At 44.6% G+C, this 21,327-nt stretch overlaps 1 protein-coding gene across 1 annotated transcript; it reads left to right on the top strand.

Moving 5' to 3' along the window:
* The first annotated feature begins 3,143 nt into the window (after positions 1 to 3,143).
* LSM1 (LSM1 homolog, mRNA degradation associated) lies at positions 3,144 to 21,327 on the top strand. The gene is made up of 4 exons (XM_060250559.1): positions 3,144 to 3,367; positions 6,650 to 6,718; positions 19,544 to 19,659; positions 20,795 to 21,327. The coding sequence occupies exons 1-4, from the start codon at positions 3,163 to 3,165 to the stop codon at positions 20,963 to 20,965; spliced, it is 561 nt and encodes a 186-aa protein (XP_060106542.1). The 5' UTR covers positions 3,144 to 3,162; the 3' UTR covers positions 20,966 to 21,327.

The following is a 21,327-nucleotide window of genomic DNA, read 5'->3' as shown; positions in this document are numbered from 1 at the left end:
TCATGCGAAGTATCCAATCAGAAGAGACCTTCTGTATCAACCAGTAACCCTTGGAACGCTGGAGAAAAATAGTTGGGTTAGAATTCCAGGATAGACCGATAACAAAAATTACATAGAGTCGGGTAGAACCTTAAATATTATCCTAATTTATTTCAGAGGTAACTTCTTCAGATCCACAGAATTGTACATCCTTTTGACCTGATTAAATACCCGACAGAACGGGTGAGTGGGTAGTTTTTAGAGGTTTTTCTAGTTAGGCACAGGCAGATTTTTTTCTCTGAAACACTCAAGAAAGATTACAGTGTAAATCATGCAGTCAGCAGAATGAGACATCTAATGAGCAAGGTAACAGGACTAATCGGCTTTCTTCTGTAGAAATGTAGCAAAGTTACATTTGGAGTTCTGGAACCTCTTAATGGAAACAAAATTCTTTTAAAAAATGTTGAAAAGTCCATGAGGGGCACCCTGTGTTTGTCTTTCATTTCTGTCTTGAGAGTTTGGGCACCTCTTTTTCTAGAAAAAAAGCCCTGAGATGATTTTTTTTTTAAAAAATCCAAATGGAGAATATTTGCAGGGAGTTCTCCCCCCCCCCCCCTCAATGGAGACCATGCCAAATGCAATCCTTCTCTTGCAAGAGCCAGTTTGAAATGCAACAATCCATTCCTTTAGCTCAAAGAGGTCCCTACCTCACTCCTATGCACATCTAAAGCAGGTCTGAGTTCGTTTTATGATGTATAAGGAGCCACCTGCAAATATAGTGTGCACTTCTAAAGATACAGATTTTCCTTTGCAAGGACATAAATCTGTATTGTGGAAACGGAAATGGGAGTAGCTGTAGGTCTCACGAACACCATGTGAGGTGGTCTGCCTCATTTCAGACTTCCTGTGTAGGGCTTCATAGTGGAATGCAGCTTCATAAAGGATAAAGGTTTTGGCACACAGAATGGAGCATCTGGGGGAGAGACAGCCGCTAGAATCATTCTCCCCAGATGCTTGTTTCATTCTAGTCGTTTCCAACCAGATGAACTCCCAAACATAAGAGCCCTGGTAGATCAGAACAGTAGCCCATCTGGTTTAGCATCCTGTCTAACACAGTGGCCAACCAGTTCCTCTGGACAGCCGACAATAGGGCATTGAGGCCAAGGTCTTCCCCTGATGTTACTTCCTGGCTCTGGGATTGAAAGGCTTAATGCCTTTGAATGTTGAGGTTCCTCTTAATCACCATAGCTAGTAGCCATTGATAGGCTTTTCCGCCACGATTTTCGCTTCTGGAGAAAACTTTGCTGAAGAGACAGCTTTCTTGGATGGCTGCTATGTTGTAAATCTTTGAAGAACAGAGGACAGCAAGTATGGTTTAATGATTCAAGTGTTGGGCTAGGACTTGGAAGACCCCAGTTCCAGTCATTCTTACACTATGAAACTCATTGGGTGACCTTGGGTCAGTTAACCCCCTCAAACTCTCCTACCTCACAGGTTTCTGGGAAGATAAAATGGGGAAGGGAGAACTGTTTTTGTTGGCCTGAGATAAAGGATGAGATAAAAAGTAATAAATAGATGGCTTAACGATGACACTATTATTCCAACCCACAGTATTTAGGTCTTTTTCTTCTCAGACCTTCTTCAGACCAGCTGCTGCAACTATAAAGTAAGTAAATAAGCATTGCTGCTGTTTTTTCTACACCCCCCCCCCCTATTTATTTACTTCATTTAATACTCAAGTCAAACTGTTCACAGGTGGCTCTGCAGTCCTTCTGGTCACTCTCCCTCCTGATAATAGCTGTAGGGAAGGAGAGATACTGATAACGAAAAATTTCTCCTGAAATCTCTTCCTGGGAATAAAGTTTGGAGATACCTTCCCCCATAGTCTGAAGTGAATTCTTTTGCAATCCTTTTTCTAAACTCCCAGTTAATTTAAACTTTCCCAGTATGGAAAACACTCCAATCCTGATTGCTAGGGTTAACTTTTCTGAAACTTTTCCAGTACTATTATCATTTTACTGTTGGACCTTGCAATCCTGGAGTAACAGGACACTGGACTAACCTTGGACAGGATCACACTGGGAGTAACTGCATACAGTGTTCTAACAGTGCCATCCTAAGAGCATTTTCCTAGCAGCAAGCTCCACTGAACACAAGCAAGTAGGATTCTATGTAGCCCTGCTTACGATGGCACTACTTATGTGGTTGTGTTGTGATAATCTACCAGCACCTAGGAGTACAAACCCTTTACCACCATATGTATGTCATTTCAGAAGCAAAACTGAATCCATTTTTTTTTTGTGCTGAATGTGATTATGGGATGAGTTTATGGGTGTGTTTGCCCCGGACACACAGAAATATGCCTGGGGCCCCAGTTATGATAACCATTTCATTTCTAATCCCAATTCCCACCAGAACCTTTCTCCCCTGTCAACTATGGCTACTCCCACACATCCTTCAATGGACTGTATCATACACACTAAACAATGCAGTTTCAATACACTTGTACTTTCAAACTGGATTTTGCCCGTGCACACAGTTAAATCTGGTTGGAAAGTGTATTGAAAGTGCATTATTTAGCATGTGTGATCGCAGCCGATACTCTGCATCACAGGACCAATTCGCAGTTGTATGCCCCAAATTGGAAACACGGTGGTGTGATGTTCCATCCGAACAACAGCTCGATAGTCCACTGTGTGGGTGCCCATGTACATTTACTTGTGAGCAACAGACACACACTGAACTCCTGAAGGGGGGGCGGGCCGGATTACTTCCAAATTAACAAACCCCGGCTTGGCTTGTACATGGGGCTGATTCTTAGGCAGCAATCACACACACTAAATAATGCACTTTCCAGTTGGATTTTGCCAGTTCACACACAGTAAAATCCAGTTGGAAAGTGCACCAAAAATGGGTTGAAAGTGCATTACTTAGTTTGCGTGATCACAGCCATAAGTAAGCACGCACTCAGCTTCAGACCCCAGGAAGCTTAACCAGGCATGCAGGGGATGCGGCGCGCAGTCCGTTTCCTCCAGCATGAGCCGAGCCCCCATCGTCTTGCCCGGGGCGCGCTCCGCTCTCCGCAGCAGATGAAAATCAGCTTTGATTTCTCGCCCAGGTGGGCGTCCCCTCCGCAGCCCATATAAGCCTGGGCCTGGCGCTTTCCAGGCCTTCCGGAGCTCCATGCGCACGAACCCACCGGACGGTCGAAACCTCTCCGCCCCTTCTCCCCGCCCCGCCGGAGCATGTGCTTCCGGACTGGGCGGGGAGAGGGCAAGGGGAGGTTCCGCTTCTTCGAGGGCAGATGCTGGCGGCGGAGCTTCCGCTGCGTCCGGGGGGAAGATGAATTATATGCCCGGCACCGCGAGCCTCATCCAGGATATCGACAGTGAGTGAGCTTCTCCGCCCCCCAAATCGCGCCCCGGAGGAGCCTTTTGGATGCACCTCTTTTCCAACTGGCTGGCGCGGTTCCTCTGTGCAAGCAGAGCGCAGGGCCATCCGTTCGTTTGTCTCGGGCATCTTTAGCCTGTCCTTTCTCCAAAGGGAGCTCGGGGCGGCATGTCTGAGTCTTTCCTTCACGATTATATTGTCACAACAACCAGGTGAGGTAGGTTAGGCAAAGAAAGCCTAGTCTGACGCCTAGCTCATACATCGCTTTCTTGTACACCTTTCCAGGCTGCTACTATTCATCCTTTAAAAACAACACTTTTGTTTGCGGGGGTGGGGGGGGGGGAGATATTAGAAAATTAAGGCGTCCGTTTTCTCTTGCAAGTGATGTTTTAATGAGTGCTTGTTTAATGCCCACAGAGCTGTTAAGGAGCATTGCAAGATCTGTATTAAGTAGGTAGATTGCTTTGGCACAAAGGCAAATCCGTTTGCTTCCTATACTGGTGGAGGATGACTGTTTCCCCTTTTCAAAGGAAGGGGAAGAGCCTTTGTATAGATGAGTTGGTCTGCCAATCTGAAGCTTGCTTTTAGGCTTCTGCAATTCTCTCCACTGGAATTTGCAATTTATATCTGTTGCATTTTTGATCTGCTTTTCCTCCAAGTAAAGAAGGGAAGTGTCGGTTATGACTGGAACATCTAGTAAGCTTCATGGCCAAGTGGTGATTTGAACCCAGGTCTCCTTGCTGCAGCACTGTAATAATTCTGCATTTGGATTCTTGTGTTTTCATAGGCTTAGTTTTGGGGTAGGGCCTGTTGGAGTAGGGTTGTCAATTCTTTATCTAGCTGTTGTTGCTGTGCTGTTAATTGCAATTTGAAATGTGACAGCAGGTGAAGCTTTTCATAGAAAGTAGATCAGCATTCTAATATCACAAGCCAAGTCACTCTAAAAGGCATCGCAACAGGGGCCAGTTAGGTAACTTTTGCTATAGCTGTTGATTCATACTTTGATAAATAAGTCTTGGTACAACATAAAGACTAATGAATTGATTGTGGCATAATGCCATAATAAATTATGTAGCTTTTAAAGTACCATGGTTTGTGATAGAGAATTACTCATAAGTTTTATTTTAACTGTCAGTTTATTCATGCAGTGTTCAGAAGGCTTATGCATCCTGAATTTTGGGAAAAGGCAAAATGGGGACAGTGATTTTTACAGTGCCACATGTCAGCAAATAGGACATCTCTCCTATAAATAGGAAGAATATGGGTGGATATGTTTCATCAGATGCATAACATAGGCAGGGGCGGTAGAGATAGATAAATGTCAATTTGAACATAGTGGGAATCAGTGCTTTTGATGCTTGCTTTTAATGCCAGGATCCAACCCTGGAACTTGCAATGTGTAATAACAGTACCTCTGAGCATATATAAAATGCTCCCTACCCCACAGTCATTTTCTTCCCTATAGTGTTTCTTGTAGCTTAGACCCAAATTAATTTTTAATTTTAACGGCAGTATCACTAGATAAAATTTTATTTGATCTCCCCAGCCTGCAAAATACAACTGATGCCATGCTTGACTAGGAATAGAAAAGTCAGTATTCTGCAGTTGGGACAGAAGAGTTTGGATAGTAAAAGTAGCTTGTGTGCTGTAGTGATTAGAATGTGAGACAGTAAATGTAGCCAGTGTGCTATAGTGGTTAGAATGTCAGACTGGGAACATTTGGTTTTCAAATCCCTACTCTTGAGACACTCACAATTGCTTTAGACTAACCAGTCTTGCAGGCAGACCTGGTCAGTTTCTCAGTGTTTATTTGCTTGGGTTGGTGACTAAATGTTGGCCCACTAGCAGCAGTGGCCCATGGTGTACAGAGAAGAGCTGTAGGCAGGCATTAAGGAGCTGGCTCCTAAGTTTTAGCCAGCAGCTCTTAGATCAGGACTGTGTTTGTCCATGCCTACTGGCAGGCCTGTAGCTACAGGGGGGCCAGGCCCATCCTTTCAAACCCCCTTTCCAACTGTCTGGCCCCTCCATTGGAGGGCCCCCAATCTGTCCCTTTTGCTCACTGCCTCTCTGAACAAGTAGTAACATTGCTGCTGGTCTTTTCACTTTTTTCTCCCCCCTTCCCTAACACAATGCGCAGAGCAAGGGATGGGGGGAGTCAAGAGGTCTTGTCTTTCTGAGAGAGGGGCTCATAAGAAAGGGGTGGGGGAGCAGAGCTAGTGTGACTGCCTTGGCAAAGGAGGGGTTAGCTTGTGGAACTCAAGGCAGCTTACATTGCTGAGAGCCCAGGGCTACCAAACTGGATGGCCCTGTGCCCCCCCCCCCAACAACAAATCCTGCTGTGGGCCCCGCCAAACATTAAATCCTGGCTATGGCCCTGCTTACTGGCAGATCTGTTAGAATACATGAGGGTGGAGGTCATCACCTGGAGTGCCTTGAGATGAACACCTTGTGCATCTAGCTTCCACCAGCAGCTGCTGCTGCTGGCCATCTCTGATCTCTTATCAGACACATGCTTCTGGAGTTGGCAATCTGGGGAAGAAGGCGGGTAAGCCCAGTGCGATGAAGAGTAAGAAAGCTGCTGGGGGTACAGATCTGACTGCGGATGTTGTATCTTACAGGTGAATACTGACAAAGCTTTTTCTGGCCAACAAGCCAGCAGCAGCTGTTCCAGCTGAACTAAGTCTGGCTTTCTTTCCCTCCAGTACTATCAAACTTGGGCATGGCCAGAGGTATGACTTGAAAGGCAAGAGCCAATGGGGTTGTTAGCCCATGTGACTTGCAGCCATTGTCCTTTGGATGATCCAGCTATGGAGTCTCCTGTTATAAGACTACTTAACTAATACGCAGAATACAGAGTATTAACTTTATTATTATTATATTCTGCCCATTCCCCCATTTGGGGGCTCAGATTTCATAAAATCATAGAAGAGAAGGGACCTCCTGGAAGCTGCCGCAAGGAAGTCCTCTGTCGTGCCTTAATCAAGTTGAGCTGAAACTTCATCTTTTGCACAGTTAATTTCCATTTATAGAGGGCTTATGAAGGTTTTCCTCAAGTCATTTTGGGAAATAGTGTTCAGCTGAACAGCAAGAAGAGACACAAGCCTGTAATACCTTGGCTGGAGACGTGTTTGGTTTGGGAAGTTCTGAACTAGGGACCTCTGGCTTGGGAAAAACCCCTCACAATCACCACTAAAAAAAAAACCCTGCCTACTTGGTGCAAGTTGTATTGAGCTGATTTGCAGGTGACTTGACTACTAATCTGGATTTTTCTCTCTCCCAGAGAAACACTTGGTTCTCCTCCGAGACGGCAGAACGTTGATAGGATATTTACGAAGCATTGATCAGTTTGGTATGCTTACTTTTGCTTTTTTTTGTTTCGGTTGAAGCAGAGGGCACTGAATGTGTCCTGTAATATTTGACAACATCTCAGGATCCAAAGAAAGCAGAAAAGTATTAGCACCCCTGTCTTGGTTATGGATTTGAAGGCTGCCAAATAAACAGTGCCATTAAAAAAAAAAACTTGCCAGAGCCCTGATCTAGATAGCTCAGGCAAGCCCAATCCTGGAGGCAAAGCAGGGTTGACTCTGGCAAGTACTTGGATGGGAGGCCTCCTTGGAATACCAGAGGCTGGAGGTGTGAGCAGGCTTTATTTAGCCACCTCCCTGAATATTCTCCAGACCTTCAGTAGGAAGTCAGTCATCAGAGGTCGCCATGACTTCTAGGTGCATACGCACACTCTCATGGACACATGCATATATAAATAAGAACAAACAAACCAAAAAAGCTTGCCAGAGAGCTGCTGGGTCAAAATCAGAGGCCTGGATCCAGTTAGCTTTTGTACTGATGAGAAAGGATGGAGGCAGTGCAACCTCAAAAAGGCAATGCTGAGAATCCTGGAATCTGCAGATGTAAAGGCCATGTAGGATGAAGGCTGTAATATGGAGGAGAATTGAATAAGATTGGAAAAACTGACTGGATCTAGCCTGAGATGGTTCCCTTCCATCTGGGTATGTTATCTTCTCCCTTTCTGATCTTACTTTGGATCCTGGTCCAAATCTTCTGCCTGCTCTAAGTAAGCCACTCAAATTCTGATTCATAGCCAGGGTTTTATCCATCCTTTGTGCGTGTGCGGGCATGTGTTATTCATGGCTCATTTCCTGGGTGAGGAGGAGCTAGATTAAGACAGGCTAGAAGATGACACTATGATGTAGAGACTTGACCTAAATCAAATCTAATTGCTTTTGTCTTTGCACAATTTTGCGTTTAAGCAAATGACTGTTTGAAACTTTCAGCTGCACACTGATGCCCTTAGCTACTCAAGATGAATGCAAACTGGGAAAGCCACTGTGTTTGTAATATGATTTGGATAGAAAAGAGTCAGGCATGTAGGTGACTTGGAGATATACCCAACTGAGTTTGTTAAATGCTTTGGGAGTCTTATTGCACTTGGAAACTAGACAGGATGTTTTTATACAAGTCAGGTGGGTTCTCTGGACCTGACTCACCTTCCCTGCCACCACATGGCAGCTGTAGGAAGCTCATTTCCACAAGTGCCGAGGAGCCCAGTTTGGCTCAAAAAATGTCATGAGCGGGGAACTGAAGTTCCTTCTCTACCCACACCATGGTGGAATGTCAAATCAATCCCTGAGGCACTGGGGAAGTAAGTTATTCACAGCTGCAGTGTGGCTTCAGGAAAGGTGAGTTGTGTCAGGGGAACAACAGTCTGACTCCTGCAAAAATGTTCTGTCTAATTCAGGTTGAGTTCCCTTAGCAATTTAATACTTTGCGATGAGCAAAGGTGGAGATTTCCCTGGCTCTTGCTGGTGATTTGCATCAGTGGACCTTCAGCTTCGCCTGAAATCATGTAGTTATGCATATTAATTAATATCTAGGAAATGTGATTTCCTTAACTGTCCAAGAGATGTTTATTACCTATTCAATAACCATTGCCATTAAAATAATGTTAATTTTCAACTTGGTAAGAATCTGTCTAAAACCAGTAGTTCTGCGGGGGAGGATGTCTTCTGGGCCAGGCTGCTAGAAACAAATGCCGCTGAGGTCAGATGCGACAGGATTGTGAATGTGTTATTCCTGTTTCATAAATCCATTTCTGTAAGACTGAGCTTTTTTCCTGGCTATAGAATTGTGGAGACCTTCTGGTACCTTGGAAACTAAATAGAATTGAACACCAGATTAGTTTCTGGATTTCTCAGTAAATCTCAAGCCTGAAGAAATGGATGTGTGAAACAGGAATTACACGTTAACAATCCTGTCACAATCTACAATTTTTGGGATTTGAAGATATATTTGTTCTACTGTGAACCATACCTGTGTGAGACATTTTTATGAGACATCTGATTTATTAAAGATTTTGATATACAATACAGTCTAGTAATTTGGATCACATATACCTTTAGAGGTTTTTGGTTTGCCTATTGTTCATGTGGTTTCTCTTCTTGTTTTTCGTTTATTGGGGTGGGGGGCATTTTTATGGGTTGAAAGGCCCCCCCAAAGGATAGGTCTATCAATAGGTAATAGCTATGACAGCTAGATGAAACTTCCACATTCAGAGGTAGTGGTCTGCTGAATATCAGATGATTAGGAGAGCAACAAGCAGGGGTCATGTCCTATGGTATGGTTTTCCAGAGGATTTGGCTGGCTGCTGGGTGAAACAGGATGCCACACTAGATTGGCCATTCCGATCCATCTGTATTTCTGTTATGTAGTGTATCTTCAGTGGATTCACTCTCCCAGTTGAACTTTATCCACTTGCAAAGCCATCCCTGATGAAGGGCAAGTGAAAAAGCACAACGCATTTTGAGCATCGGTTGGCTTGTGCCTGAAGAACTGGGCTCTAGAAGAAGAAGCCTGGTTTTTAGTCCTCCGTTTTCTCTACCTTAAAGAGTCTCAAAACAGCTTTCAATATCCTTCCTTTCCTTTCCCCACAACAGACACTCTGTGAGTTAGGTGGGACTGAGAGAGCCCTGAGAGAACTGTGACTGGCTCAAGGTCCCCCAGCAGGCTTCACGTGGAGCCATGGGGAATCAAACCTGGTTCTCTAGAGCAGAATCTGCCACTCTTAACCACACTGGCTGTAGCCTCTGAAAGCTTGTGTAGGTGCTGCAAGACGACCATTTCTTAAAAGTGTGCTGCTTATTTTTAATGCAGCAACATTTTTATGCCAGAGGTAGAAATAAGGCCTGAAAATAACACAATTGTTAATGTTACCAATGTGGGTTTCCATGTTGGTATCACCAATGTGGGTTTGCACACTGCAATCACATTTTCTTAATTATACAGTTCAAGATATTTGTGGATGCAGGTTAAAATGCCACAGGTCTGGTGATCTCCTTTACCACTAGAGGGAGCCAAATGTTCTGAAATGACCTTCTCAGTTCTTTGTAGGGTGCAAGTGTGTATGGTCCAGCCAGTATTTTGTTGAAGTCTTTCAAAAAACAATTAGGAAAATCCTTGTGTAGGCTTTCTTGGGCCTTTTACCTGAGCTCTGTTCTTCACAACCATATACAAATGGCAGTCTACAGAGGAAAGCTTCATTAAGTTGCTTTTATAATATCCCAGCTTTCACCTTTTCTTTCTGGTGATGGTGCCAGTTTGGTGTAGTGGTTAAGTGCGTGGACTCTTATCTGGGAGAACCGAGTTTGATTCCCCACTCCTCCACTTGCAGCTGCTGTAATGGCCTTGGGTCAGCCATAGCTCTGGCAGAGGTTGTCCTTGAAAGGGCAGCTGCTATATGAGCCCTCTCAGCCCCACCCACCTCACAGGGTGTCTGTTGTGGGGGGAGAAGATATAGGAGATTGTAAGCCGCTCTGAGTCTCTGATTCAGGGAGAAGGGCGGGATATAAATCTGCTATTATTATTATTATTATTTTATACAAGCCTGTGGGATTTAATAGGTAAAATGTTGGAAATTGGCTCAGCAGATCTAGTTTTAAATCCTGGCTCATTAATAGAGCTCCTGATTTGTTTGCTGAACAAAAAGAACATAAGAGAAGCCATGTTGGATCAGGCCAATGGCCCATCCAGTCCAACACGCTGTATCACACAGTGGCCAAAACATACATACATATATATATACATATATATACACACACACACACACACATACATACATACACACATACACACATACATACATACTGTGGCTAATAGCAACTGATGGACCTCTGCTCCATATTTTTATCCAATCCCCGCTTGAAGCTGGCTATGCTTGTAGCTGCCACCACCTCCTGTGGCAGTGAATTCCACATGTTAATTACCCTTTGGGTGAAGAAGTACTTCCTTTTATCCATTTTAACCTGACTGCTCAGCAATTTCATTGAATGCCTACGAGTTCTTGTATTGTGAGAAAGGGAGAAAAGGACTTCTTTCTCTACTTTCTCCATCCCATGCATAATCTTGTAAACCTCTATCATGTCACCCCGCAGTCGACGTTTCTCCAAGCTAAAGAACCCCAAGCATTTTAACCTTTCTTCATAGGGGAAGTGTTCCAAGCCTTTAGTCATTCTAGTTACCCTTTTCTGGACTTTTTCCAATGCTATAATATTCTTTTTGAGGTGCGGTGACTAGAATTGTACACAGTATTCCAAATGAGACCGCACCATCGATTTATACAGGAGCATTATGATACTGGCTGATTTGTTTTCAGTTCCCTTCCTAATAATTCCCAGCATGGTGTTGGCCTTTTTTATTGCAATCGCACACTGTCTTGACATTTTCAGTGAATTATCTACCAAGACCCCAAGATCTCTCTCTTGGTCAGTCTCTGCCAGTTCACACCCCATCAACTTGTATTTGTAGCTGGGATTCTTGGCCCCAATGTGCATTACTTCGCACTTGGCTACATTGAACCTCATCTGCCACGTTGATGCCCACTCACCCAGCCTCAACAGATCCCTTTGGAGTGCCTCACAATCCTCTCTGGTTCTCACCACCTTGAACAATTTAGTGTCATCTGCAAACTTGGCCACTTCGCTGCTTACTCCCAACTCCAGATCATTAATGAACAAGTTAAAGAGCATGGGACCCAGTACTGAGCCCTGCAGCACCCCACTGCTTACCATCCTCCATTGGAAAGACTGTCCATTTATACTCGCTCTCTGCTTCCTTTTAATTAGCCAGTTTTTTATCCACAAGAGGACCTGTCCTTTTACTTCATGACTCTAGAGCTTTCTAAAGAGCCTTTGATGAGAAACTTAAGCATTATTAAGCTGCACCTTGCCAGAGACTGAGCACATTTCAGAGATCTCTGAGAGAGAGCAGATAAGAAGTGCTGTAAGGGTGAGGTTTGGCTTTCTAAACAGCTGGGGAAGTTGCAGAGAATTTGAGTTTGTGTGACTGTGATTGCTGAAAATTCTGAGTTTGTGGTTGCTGGGGAACTGCTGTTTGTTTGGTTTGAGTGGGCTGAAGGTGATTGTTGCTGATTGATTAGGAGTGGCTGTGTTCCTGGGGCAAACTGAGGCCCCACCCTCTTTGCATTATTAAGCTGCGCCTTGCCAGAGCTAAAGGGCTCTTGGCCTGGGGGCTGTGTAAGGACCAGGAACGCAGATCCCTATTTTCCTTGCGTTCCCAATAAAGTAAGTAGACCCTCCAGAAGGAGAGCCACATAAACAAACAGGATTTAAAAGGGGACTGTATATTTTTAAAAAAGCTATCATGAAGATAGAATGCCAGCAGGGGGGTGGGGGCTTTCCAGTGTTTTGCACTGAGTGTCACATGTATGACTATCTGCCCACAGGACAGAAGTCTTGGGTGTGTGCTCGATGCAAGGAGCCCCTCGTCCTCAGGGAACGAGTTCGTACCCTTGAGGCCGAGGTGACTGACCTGGAGAAGCAGAGACAGTCAGTTAGGCACTTGGAGAAGACTCTCGGGGACGTATTAGATGAGCCCCACTCTGAACATGGCAGCCCCGTTGCTACCAGGGAGCATGAGGGTCGAGAGGGAACAGGGCATCGTGTTGAGGATAAGGGGAATGCGCCCTCAGAAGGGACCTCTCCTTCAGTTGGTGAGTGGGTATCCTTTCACGCCAAGGAACCATCCCTGGGCAGGGAGAGGGGGGTTCTTGGTAGTTGGTGATTCGATCCTTAAGTAAATAGACAGCTGGGTGGCAAAACCGCGTACTGACTGTATGGTGACTTGCCTGCCTGGTGCAAAGGTAGCGGACATTTCGCGTGTAGTAGATAGGCTGATAAACAGTGCTGGGGAAGAGCCATGCTCATGGTGCATGTTGGCACCAATGATGTCGGAAAATGCAGTCGTGAGGTCCTGGTGGAAAAATTAGGCTGCTAGGCAGGAGACTTAAGGCCAGGACCTCCAAGAGCCTTCTCAGAAGTGCTACCTGTTCCACATGCAGGGCTGGAGAGACAGGCACAAATTAGAAGTCTCAATGTGTGGATGAGATGATGGTGTAGGGAGGAAGGGTTTAAGTTTGTTAGGCACTGGGATGCTTTCTGGAACAAGCGGGAGCTGTACAAAAGAGACGGTCTCCACTTGTCCCCAGATGGAACCAGGCTGCTGGCGCTTAAAATCAAAAGTGGCAGAGCAGTTTTTAAACTAAATCTTGGGGGAAAGCCGACAGGAGATGAAATATCTCTGGTTCGGGAGGACTCATCTCAAAGAGATGAAGGGTTAGCTGTTACTTTTCTATCGGGTAATGGATCATAGTTGTCCACTGAGATGGTGACAAACAGTATGGATGGTCTGCCAAAGTCTCGAGGCAGCAGAAGGAAGGTTGCGGGCCTAACTTGCCTGGGAAATTATAGATGTTTGTATACAAATGCTAGAAGTGTTCAAAGTAAAATTGGTGAGTTGGAATGTTTAGTGTTGGGGGAAAACATAGACATTGTGGGAATTTCAGAAACTTGGTGGAATGAGGAAAATCAGTGGGACACGGTGATTCCTGGATATAAGTTATATCGGAAGGATAGGGAGGGAAGGGTTGGAGGTGGGGTGGCTCTGTATGTCAGAGAGGGTATACGGTCCAGTAAGACTGAGGTCAGAGAATTAGATTCCCTTCTAGAAATGCCTTGTGTCGAAATAGAGGGCCCAAAAGGAAATTTAACTATGGGAGTTTTTATTGTCCACCAAATCAAAAGATAAAGGACGATTATAATATGATGGAAGAATTAAAGATAGTGGCTAAACATAAAAACTGTGTCGTAATAGGTGATTTTAACTACCCACAGATTGATTGGGTCAATATGTGTTCAGGTCGAGGGAAAGAGATTGAATTTCTAGACGCTCTCAATGACTGTGTTATGGAGCAGATGGTCACAGAACCTACCAGGGGTGGGGGGCGATCCTGGTCCTAAGTCCTAAGTAATGCCTGAGACTTGGTGAGAGATGTAAAAGTGATTGCACTGCTTGGGAGCAGTGACCATAACGTTATTGATTTCACCATTTGTATAAATAGGGAGTTGCCCCAAAAGACCAGCAAAACCACGTTTAACTTTAAAAGGGGTAAATTCTCTGAGATGAGGAGGCAAGTGAAGAGGAAACTGAAAGGAAAGGTAAATACAGTCAAAACCCTTGGGGAAGCTTGGAAGCTATTTAAAACTACAATCCTAGAAGCTTAGATAAAATATATACCACAAGTTAGGAAAGGCACAAACAGGTATAAGAAAAGGCCTGCATGGTTAACAAAGAAAGTAATGGAAGCTGTAAAAGGTAAGAAGGATTCTTTTAAGCGGTGGAAAGCATATTGATGAACACAAGTTATTGAGGAAGACTCAGCATGGGTTCTGTAAGGGAAGATCTTGCCTTTGAGGGTGTGAACAAACATGTGGATAAAGGGGACCCAATAGATGTTGTTTACCTTGACTTCCAGAAAGCTTTTGATACAGTTCCTGGGACAATCCAGGGTCAGTTCCCTAGCATCTCTGGTTAAAAAGATATTGAGTGTAGCAGGTGATTGAAAAGAGGCTTTTCTACACAGTGAGCATCTGCCAGTCAAAAGACTGCACTGCGCTGGGTGGATCCGGAGATAGATTCCTTTGAACATGGTTGCTTGGGAAGGGGCATAGCCTGATGGAAGCAAATGTGCTTTGCAGGCTTGGTCTCTGGCATCTTCAGTTGAAATGTCTTGCATAAATGGGTGTTGGGGAAGACCTTTTTTCTGGAGAACTGCTGATAGTGTGAATGGGTCTGTGGTCTGACTCATTGTCAGATAGTTTCAGATGTTTGCATGGCATTGAGTGAGTCTACCAGCCCTCCTGGGGTATTCACCCACAAGAATAAAAGTAGTCCGGTGAATAAAAATGAAAGTGGTCTCAAAGTAATTTGGGGTGTGGGAGGGGAGATCTGAAGCAGAAAGGGTTAGGGTGTATTGGATGTAGCTGTGCCTGTATCACTTGCAAAGAAGTCTGGGAGCTTTCAGTGCTGTAGAGATGGCATGAAGAATAAATCTGGGTCTTTTCTAAACATGAGTGATAAGGCTTGTCAGTGTTGAGGCTGATACAGGAATGAGCAAAAAATAAGCCAACACAAATGGAGAAGCCAATATTAATTGCAACCTTTTAGGAGATGGAATGAGGTTGACAACATTTTTTAGATCCTTAGACCTTCTGATTACTGGTGGCTCACAATGTCATCTTGAAAGCAGACTGGGATAATAAGGGGTGAATGTAACGTGTGGGTCTGGTTAATGGAAGCATGTAGTCATCCAAGGAAACCGGTAGTGGAATAAGTCTTTCCCCGACGCTCTATCAATATTTATAAATTAAGACATTTTATATTGACTATAAAAGCAGGCTAACGTCGTTAGAGGCCTATTAAAGTTTGAATTATGGCATCTTCCATGCAGCTGCTCTAAGGAACTTCTAAAAGGAATTTATAGTACACTGCTATTAAATAGCTATTCAGAATAGTCTCTCCCATTGCTTAAAAAAGATTGAAGCAGTGCATTGGTGTAACTGCAGAGAATAAGTGACCATCTATCCAGACATGGCGTGACTCATTTTATAGCTTGAAATATGAAATGGATACTTTTATCTAAGTGGCATTTAACATCAGTGAGGTTAGGTTGGGATCATCTGGCACATTTAAAGTATTTTTCTATTCCATTATTGTGCCTTTCCTTGTGCAGGGTAGTGTACGTGGCTCTTGGCACTTTTGTTTTATCTTCTCAACAACCCTGTGAGGTAGGCTAGGGCTGAATATCTGGCTGGCCTTAGGTCACCCTTTAGATTTTTCATGCGGAGTGTGGTATTTGAAGCCAGGTCTTTGCAGATACAAATTTAGAACTGGGCTACTCATTCTCTCCTAAGCAACTGCTTGGCATAATCTTCTGTTAAGTGCAGATTTGCTAAAAATTTTAGCAAGAGTAGATGCAAAACCCAACTGTTGCACAAAGCATCCAGAATAATTGTCTGTGTTCACGATCAGCCTTGGGCTGCCTTATCTTAAATAATCTTCCACTTTAGTTTACAAAGCAGGAGCTTCTGGCTTTCTTCAAGATAAGTGAGTTTATAATTAAGGTCTTACTTGCCAAAGATTTATGCAACGTACATAATAACGGCACACAAAAACTGCTCTGGAACTCTTAAAAGCCTTGTAAATGCTGAAGATAATGTGTCAAGATGTTCTCTTTTTGGCTGGCTAAAACTTCTTGAAAAGGTATCTAATAGGTCTTTTTAAACTCATTTTTTTTTTAAAGGCAGCGTTGCCTTGGATCATTCTATCTTAGCTGTTGGCCCTAGGAATAAGACTGAAATTTCCCTTTGAGAAATCTTTGCATCTCCACCCCCACATCAGCAGTGGGGTTTACGCATTTCCTTCTCCAGTTCTTGACTCTCAGTGGTTCAGGTCAATGAAGTTGGATGTTTGGCATGACCAGTCCCTTCCACTGTTCCTAAAATGTCTTGCAACTAATAGTCACGCCTAGCTGTATTTTCCCTTGAGGAAATGGAAGTGGATCAGTGTTTGGCCCTAGAAGTCAGATGCTCTGTTAGGCTGTTGCATCTTTGCTGTAGCTGCACTCTGAACCACTTGCCAGGAAAACCATCATAGAAGGAGGAAGCAGCCCTACAACGCCTGTGCTCTTCAGTATTGGTATCTTGCAAAGCAGTTCCCAGGACCATCCATTCCTTGCACTGCTATCTAGATGATGTCTGTAAAATGGGTGGTGACGTGACTTTATTTTTGTGCCACTTTCCCCTTGGCTCATCATGGTTTCCAAACATATCAGTAAACAAACATTCAGCCACAGGCAATTCTACGAAGGTCTGCCTTGTGCTTCCCCCCTTTATTTTATCATTTCTCACCACTGGGAACCCAAAAGAGCTTCCATCACTCTCCCAGCACCCTTTTTATCTCAACAACCCTGTGAAGCATGTTAGGCTGAGAGTGTGTGACTGGTCCATGTTTATTCAGTGGGCTTCCATGGCAGAGTGGGGATTTGAACCTGGGTCTCCCAGATCCTACTCTGACATTCTGTTGAGCCATGCTGGCTTTCTTTCTGATGGTAGAAAGGAAGGAACAGTCCTCAAACGAGATCGGTTGGTGGTCCATTCCAAAGGGATGGAGCTGCTGCTGAAAACATTTTTTTTGCCTAGCCTGAAACTCTGTAAGTGTCTCAGGTCCTGGTCAAGAGATGGTAGGTTCCACCCAGGCTTATCTGTTGGTTTATTGACAGCTCTGTCTTTGGGCAGAGGGAGACTGGGCATGAGCTTGGACTCCCTTTGACCCATTGCAGCTTGAGATCCACTTGAATCACAAGACTGCCTAACACTGAGTGAGACCATTGGTCTATCAAGGTCAGTGTTGTCTCCTCTGATTAGCGGAGCCTCCCCAAGGTCTTGTACAGTTGCATAACTTACAAAATCCTTTTAACTGGAGATGCCAGGAAGTGAACCGAAGAGAGACCTTCTGCATTCCAAGCAGATGCTCTGCCACTGAGCTGCAGCCTCTTCCCTTAAATTGCATCTAATGCTGGAGATCCCATATGGGTTGAGAGGCCCAAGAGATGCAGAAGGGATTGTTAATCTCCCCTCACCATCACTCATCTCAGTGTAAAGACTCCCACCCCAGTCTGCTTTAAACCTGCAGAAAGAAGAAAGAGAAGTACATATATTGAGACTGTCTTTTTTCTTTTCTCTGCCAGTGCTTCCCTCAGTCTGGAGGGAGCCATTTTTGTTTTAGGAAATGACATATGGGTTAGAATACCCCTCTCTCCCCAGCACTGACACACTGGTCCATATTTCCCTTCCCCATCTGCTTTCCTTTAGCAGGAACTCCTTTACATATTAGGCCGCACACCCCCGATGTAGCCAATCCTCCAAGAGCTTACAGTGCTCTTATTATAAGGCCTACGGTAAGCTCTTGGAGGACTGGCTACATCAGGGGTGTGCAGCCTAATATGCAAAGGAGTTCCTGCTACAAAAAAGCCCTTCCATCTATAGAACCAAGCACTTACTAGATAGTTGGGGAAAAAGTGATGGCATGAACATCATGTGTGGTATGGCTCTTATATGCCTTGGGTTTTCTGCAGAATGGAACTGGTTTAGCAAGCCATTAAGATTTTCTTGAGTCACTCAGAAATGCTGCAACCCTTCCCAACAAACTTGGATTCTGCCCACACCCCATTCATCCGGGAATTTCTTTTCTCATTCATGCATTGCCATTGAAACAAATGTGGGCATTAACCTCCCAAATGACTGACAAATGGAACTGTAGCAGGGAATGCAGATCCACAAGGACTTGGACAGGCTTCCAGGTACCTGCAATCTGTGTGACATTTGGGAGAGAGGAGTGAGCATCTTACAACCAGAGGCTGCACCCTTCAAGTCAAGGACAGATTAATAACTTTGCAGTGATATACAACCTGTAGGACAAGGTGGGGCAGTTGCTCTAAGGGCTGGGTGCCTGACAGCCTGCCACACTGGAGTGGGCAACATGGCCTTTCTTTATGCACTGCTTTTGTTTGTTACTCTCTTCCTTAGAGAAGCAGCAGTGATCCTTCCCCACCACTAGGGGTGCTGTGGGTCCTGCTCTAGCCTCCCCAGAGCGGAAATGACTTCGAAGACTATACCTGCCTATCTTTTCTGAATATCTGTAACCATTGCATGCTCATAAAGCTCTCGCTGCAGCTTAAATATTTATTTAAAAGAAACTAAGTACCATGAATCATAAATGAGTAAATGCTTCTTACCCCCCCCCCCCCAATTATCTATTGAAGAAGAAATAACTATACAAGCCGACTAGGTCTTGGATTGCACAAAGGTGAGATCTTGGGATCTGGGTAACTCCGAAGAGCTGGGAACAGTGTACACTCTTCAGAGAGCAAAAACACATTCAACTTTTGTCCACATTTAAGTGTATGCAAGTGTGCTCTTGGGGAGCCAGACTGAGGAACAGTTACCCAATCACTCATTGCTCTTCAACATGTACGTTTTTTAAAAAATCACAAACAGTTCAGATGTTGTGAGGAACCATGGCTCAATTAAACCACGGTTCAGCTAAACCATGATTAGTGTGATTATCCGAATGTGAGCCTCTAACTGTGGTTAGTTGGAGAGGGTCCATCCAGCCAGGATCTAGAGCCATGGTCTGAAGCCAGTTTCTTGACCTCAGTGGGTTTGTGTGTACACACACATGGCCTAACTTAATCCTGGTGTCACCCTTTCCACACTGTAGGCCAGGCTTGGGAGGCAGGGGAGAGAGAATGCAGTGATAATGGAAACTAGCATTTATCAAGGAAAGCCAGGGCTTGAGTGATCATGAAATCAAGATTCCATTTGAAGACTTAACACTAATTGAAATAAAGCCATAGCTCTGTGTTAAGTCTGTGCACAGTGGTGCTTTTACAGCATCTATTGCAGGTTTTGACATCTCTAAGAGCAAATTTTAATCTTGTCTTTTGGAGTACATTTTTATCCAGCTTTCTTTAGCAGGGCGATTCCTGTTTTATTATGCTGCTATAGACTAGCATGTCTGTAATTGCTGCTGGAACTGAACAGTAAGCAGGATCTAGCTCGAGGCCATCGTCCATCAGGGGCAGGCGCACACACTGTCAGGCGGCTCTCAGTCAACCTCTCAGAGCACCACTGAAGAAAATCATGCATTGAAGGTGGTTGTCCATGTTTGTGAGAGTTCTCATGCCTCTCCTGCTCCTGCATTTCAGTCCTTTCTCTGTTCTCTCCCCTCACCCTGGAACTTGCAGCCAACTTGGTGTTGCACCAGACAGTGGAGCGCATTCACGTGGGCAAAAAGTACGGTGACATCCCCCGCGGCATCTTTGTGGTGAGAGGCGAGAACGTTGTTCTTCTGGGAGAAATTGTAAGTAAGCAACTCCCTCACACACACACTCCTCCATTTCCCAGCTTTGTGGCTCACAGGGCTTTCCTCTGTGTCATTGGAGATGATTGGTTCTCAACTGATATTCCTGTGGTCAGTTTTTATTGGGGTGACACTGGTCCCAGGCAAAGGGAGATTTCAGATTTCCTCTTTGCTTTTTACCTGCCCTGCTTTTGTCATCAGTGTTTCTCATGGCAAGTTCACACCTTTTTTTTAAATTGCTGTGGCTGTTTTCACATAGACACTCCCCCTGGAGTGGAGTGGAACGATGTCTTTGGGAGCAGCCACATGCCATTCTGCAGTCTTTCATGAGCCAGGTTTTTCTTTATCCTCAGAATGCTCTTCCTCAAATCTGGTTTCCTGCAAAAACACAGTTGAGGTGCATTAACACACAGGGCTTTTTTTTGTAGCAGGATCTCCTTTGCATATTTGATCACACACCCCAGATGTAGCCAATCCTCCCAAGAGCTTACAGGGCTCTTAGTACAGGGCCCACTGTAAATTTCAGGAGGACTGGCTACATCAGGGAGGTGTGTCCTTTTGAATTGCAGTTCTGAGCTCTCATGTTAAATGTTTATCTGCATGGAAAACCTCTACATGCAGAAAGCTAGTGTACCAGGGTAAAAGCTAGACTTCAGTGCTCCCTCTAAGCTGAGTTAGTGTGTGAGCTAGCTCACAGGTATTTTAGCCTCCATTTTTGTCTTAGCTCAAGTGGCTCCAGAGCAAACGAATTTATGCAGTAGTCAAATCGCTCACTCACAATTTTAAGACCGTTAACTCACAAAGTAGAATTTTTGCTCACAAGACTCCATGGCTTAGAGGGAACATTGCCTCCGGAACCTGCCTTGCTATGCTAGGTCTCTATTCACTAGGAGCTCTCCTTGTAGAGAAGGGCATCCCAGGATAGGAGCCTCTAGCTGGAATTGTTTCAACCACAGTCTTGCCATCTCATTAGGACCCAGGCCTTCTTTTCCAGCCATGTCATCTGGGAAGCATTAGTGGTCCAGGGGCTTGTGAGTTGCTATGTTGCAGTTTGTGAACCAGCACAGCTGTTGGCAGTGTTCATTGCACCTTGAATATGATTTTTGAATAGGACTTGACCTTTATTTTGCCACAGGACCTAGAGAAGGAAACTGATACCCCATTGCAGCAAGTGTCCATTGAGGAGATCCTGGAAGTACAACGGGTAGAGCAACAAACGAAGCAGGAGTCGGAGAAGCTAAAAGTGCAGGCGCTGAAGGAGCGAGGCCTCTCCATCCCCCGGGCTGATACCCTCGATGAATATTAGACAGTCTGTTTGGACAGGCAGCTGCATCCGTGCAGCATTTGAACTGATGGGGTTTTGTGTTGATCTGTCCTTATGACCAAGGACTGGCGGTTGTTTTTTTTTAATTTGTGTTCTTTTTGGGGGGGGAGGGGGTGCAGGACACAAGTTAATCATGGCTTTTTGCTTTCTCATTGCAAAATCATGGTTCCTGACGACCTAAGCACTGCTGGATGTCTCATGTAAACCAAATGTTGATAGAGCAGCTATATGGCTTGGGATAAAACTTCTTTTTTTTAAGTTGACTTTCTTTATCTGTGTCACTAGAGGAGGTGGAATGACACCTCCTGACATGTAAATAAAAAAAAACCCCGCAGTGATTCAAA

This window comes from Heteronotia binoei, chromosome 12 (assembly GCF_032191835.1).
Source record: "Heteronotia binoei isolate CCM8104 ecotype False Entrance Well chromosome 12, APGP_CSIRO_Hbin_v1, whole genome shotgun sequence".
Classification (NCBI taxonomy): Eukaryota; Metazoa; Chordata; class Lepidosauria; order Squamata; family Gekkonidae; genus Heteronotia; species Heteronotia binoei.
The sequence above is the reverse complement of the archived record's forward strand: the minus strand, read 5'-3'. Positions and strand labels throughout refer to the sequence as shown.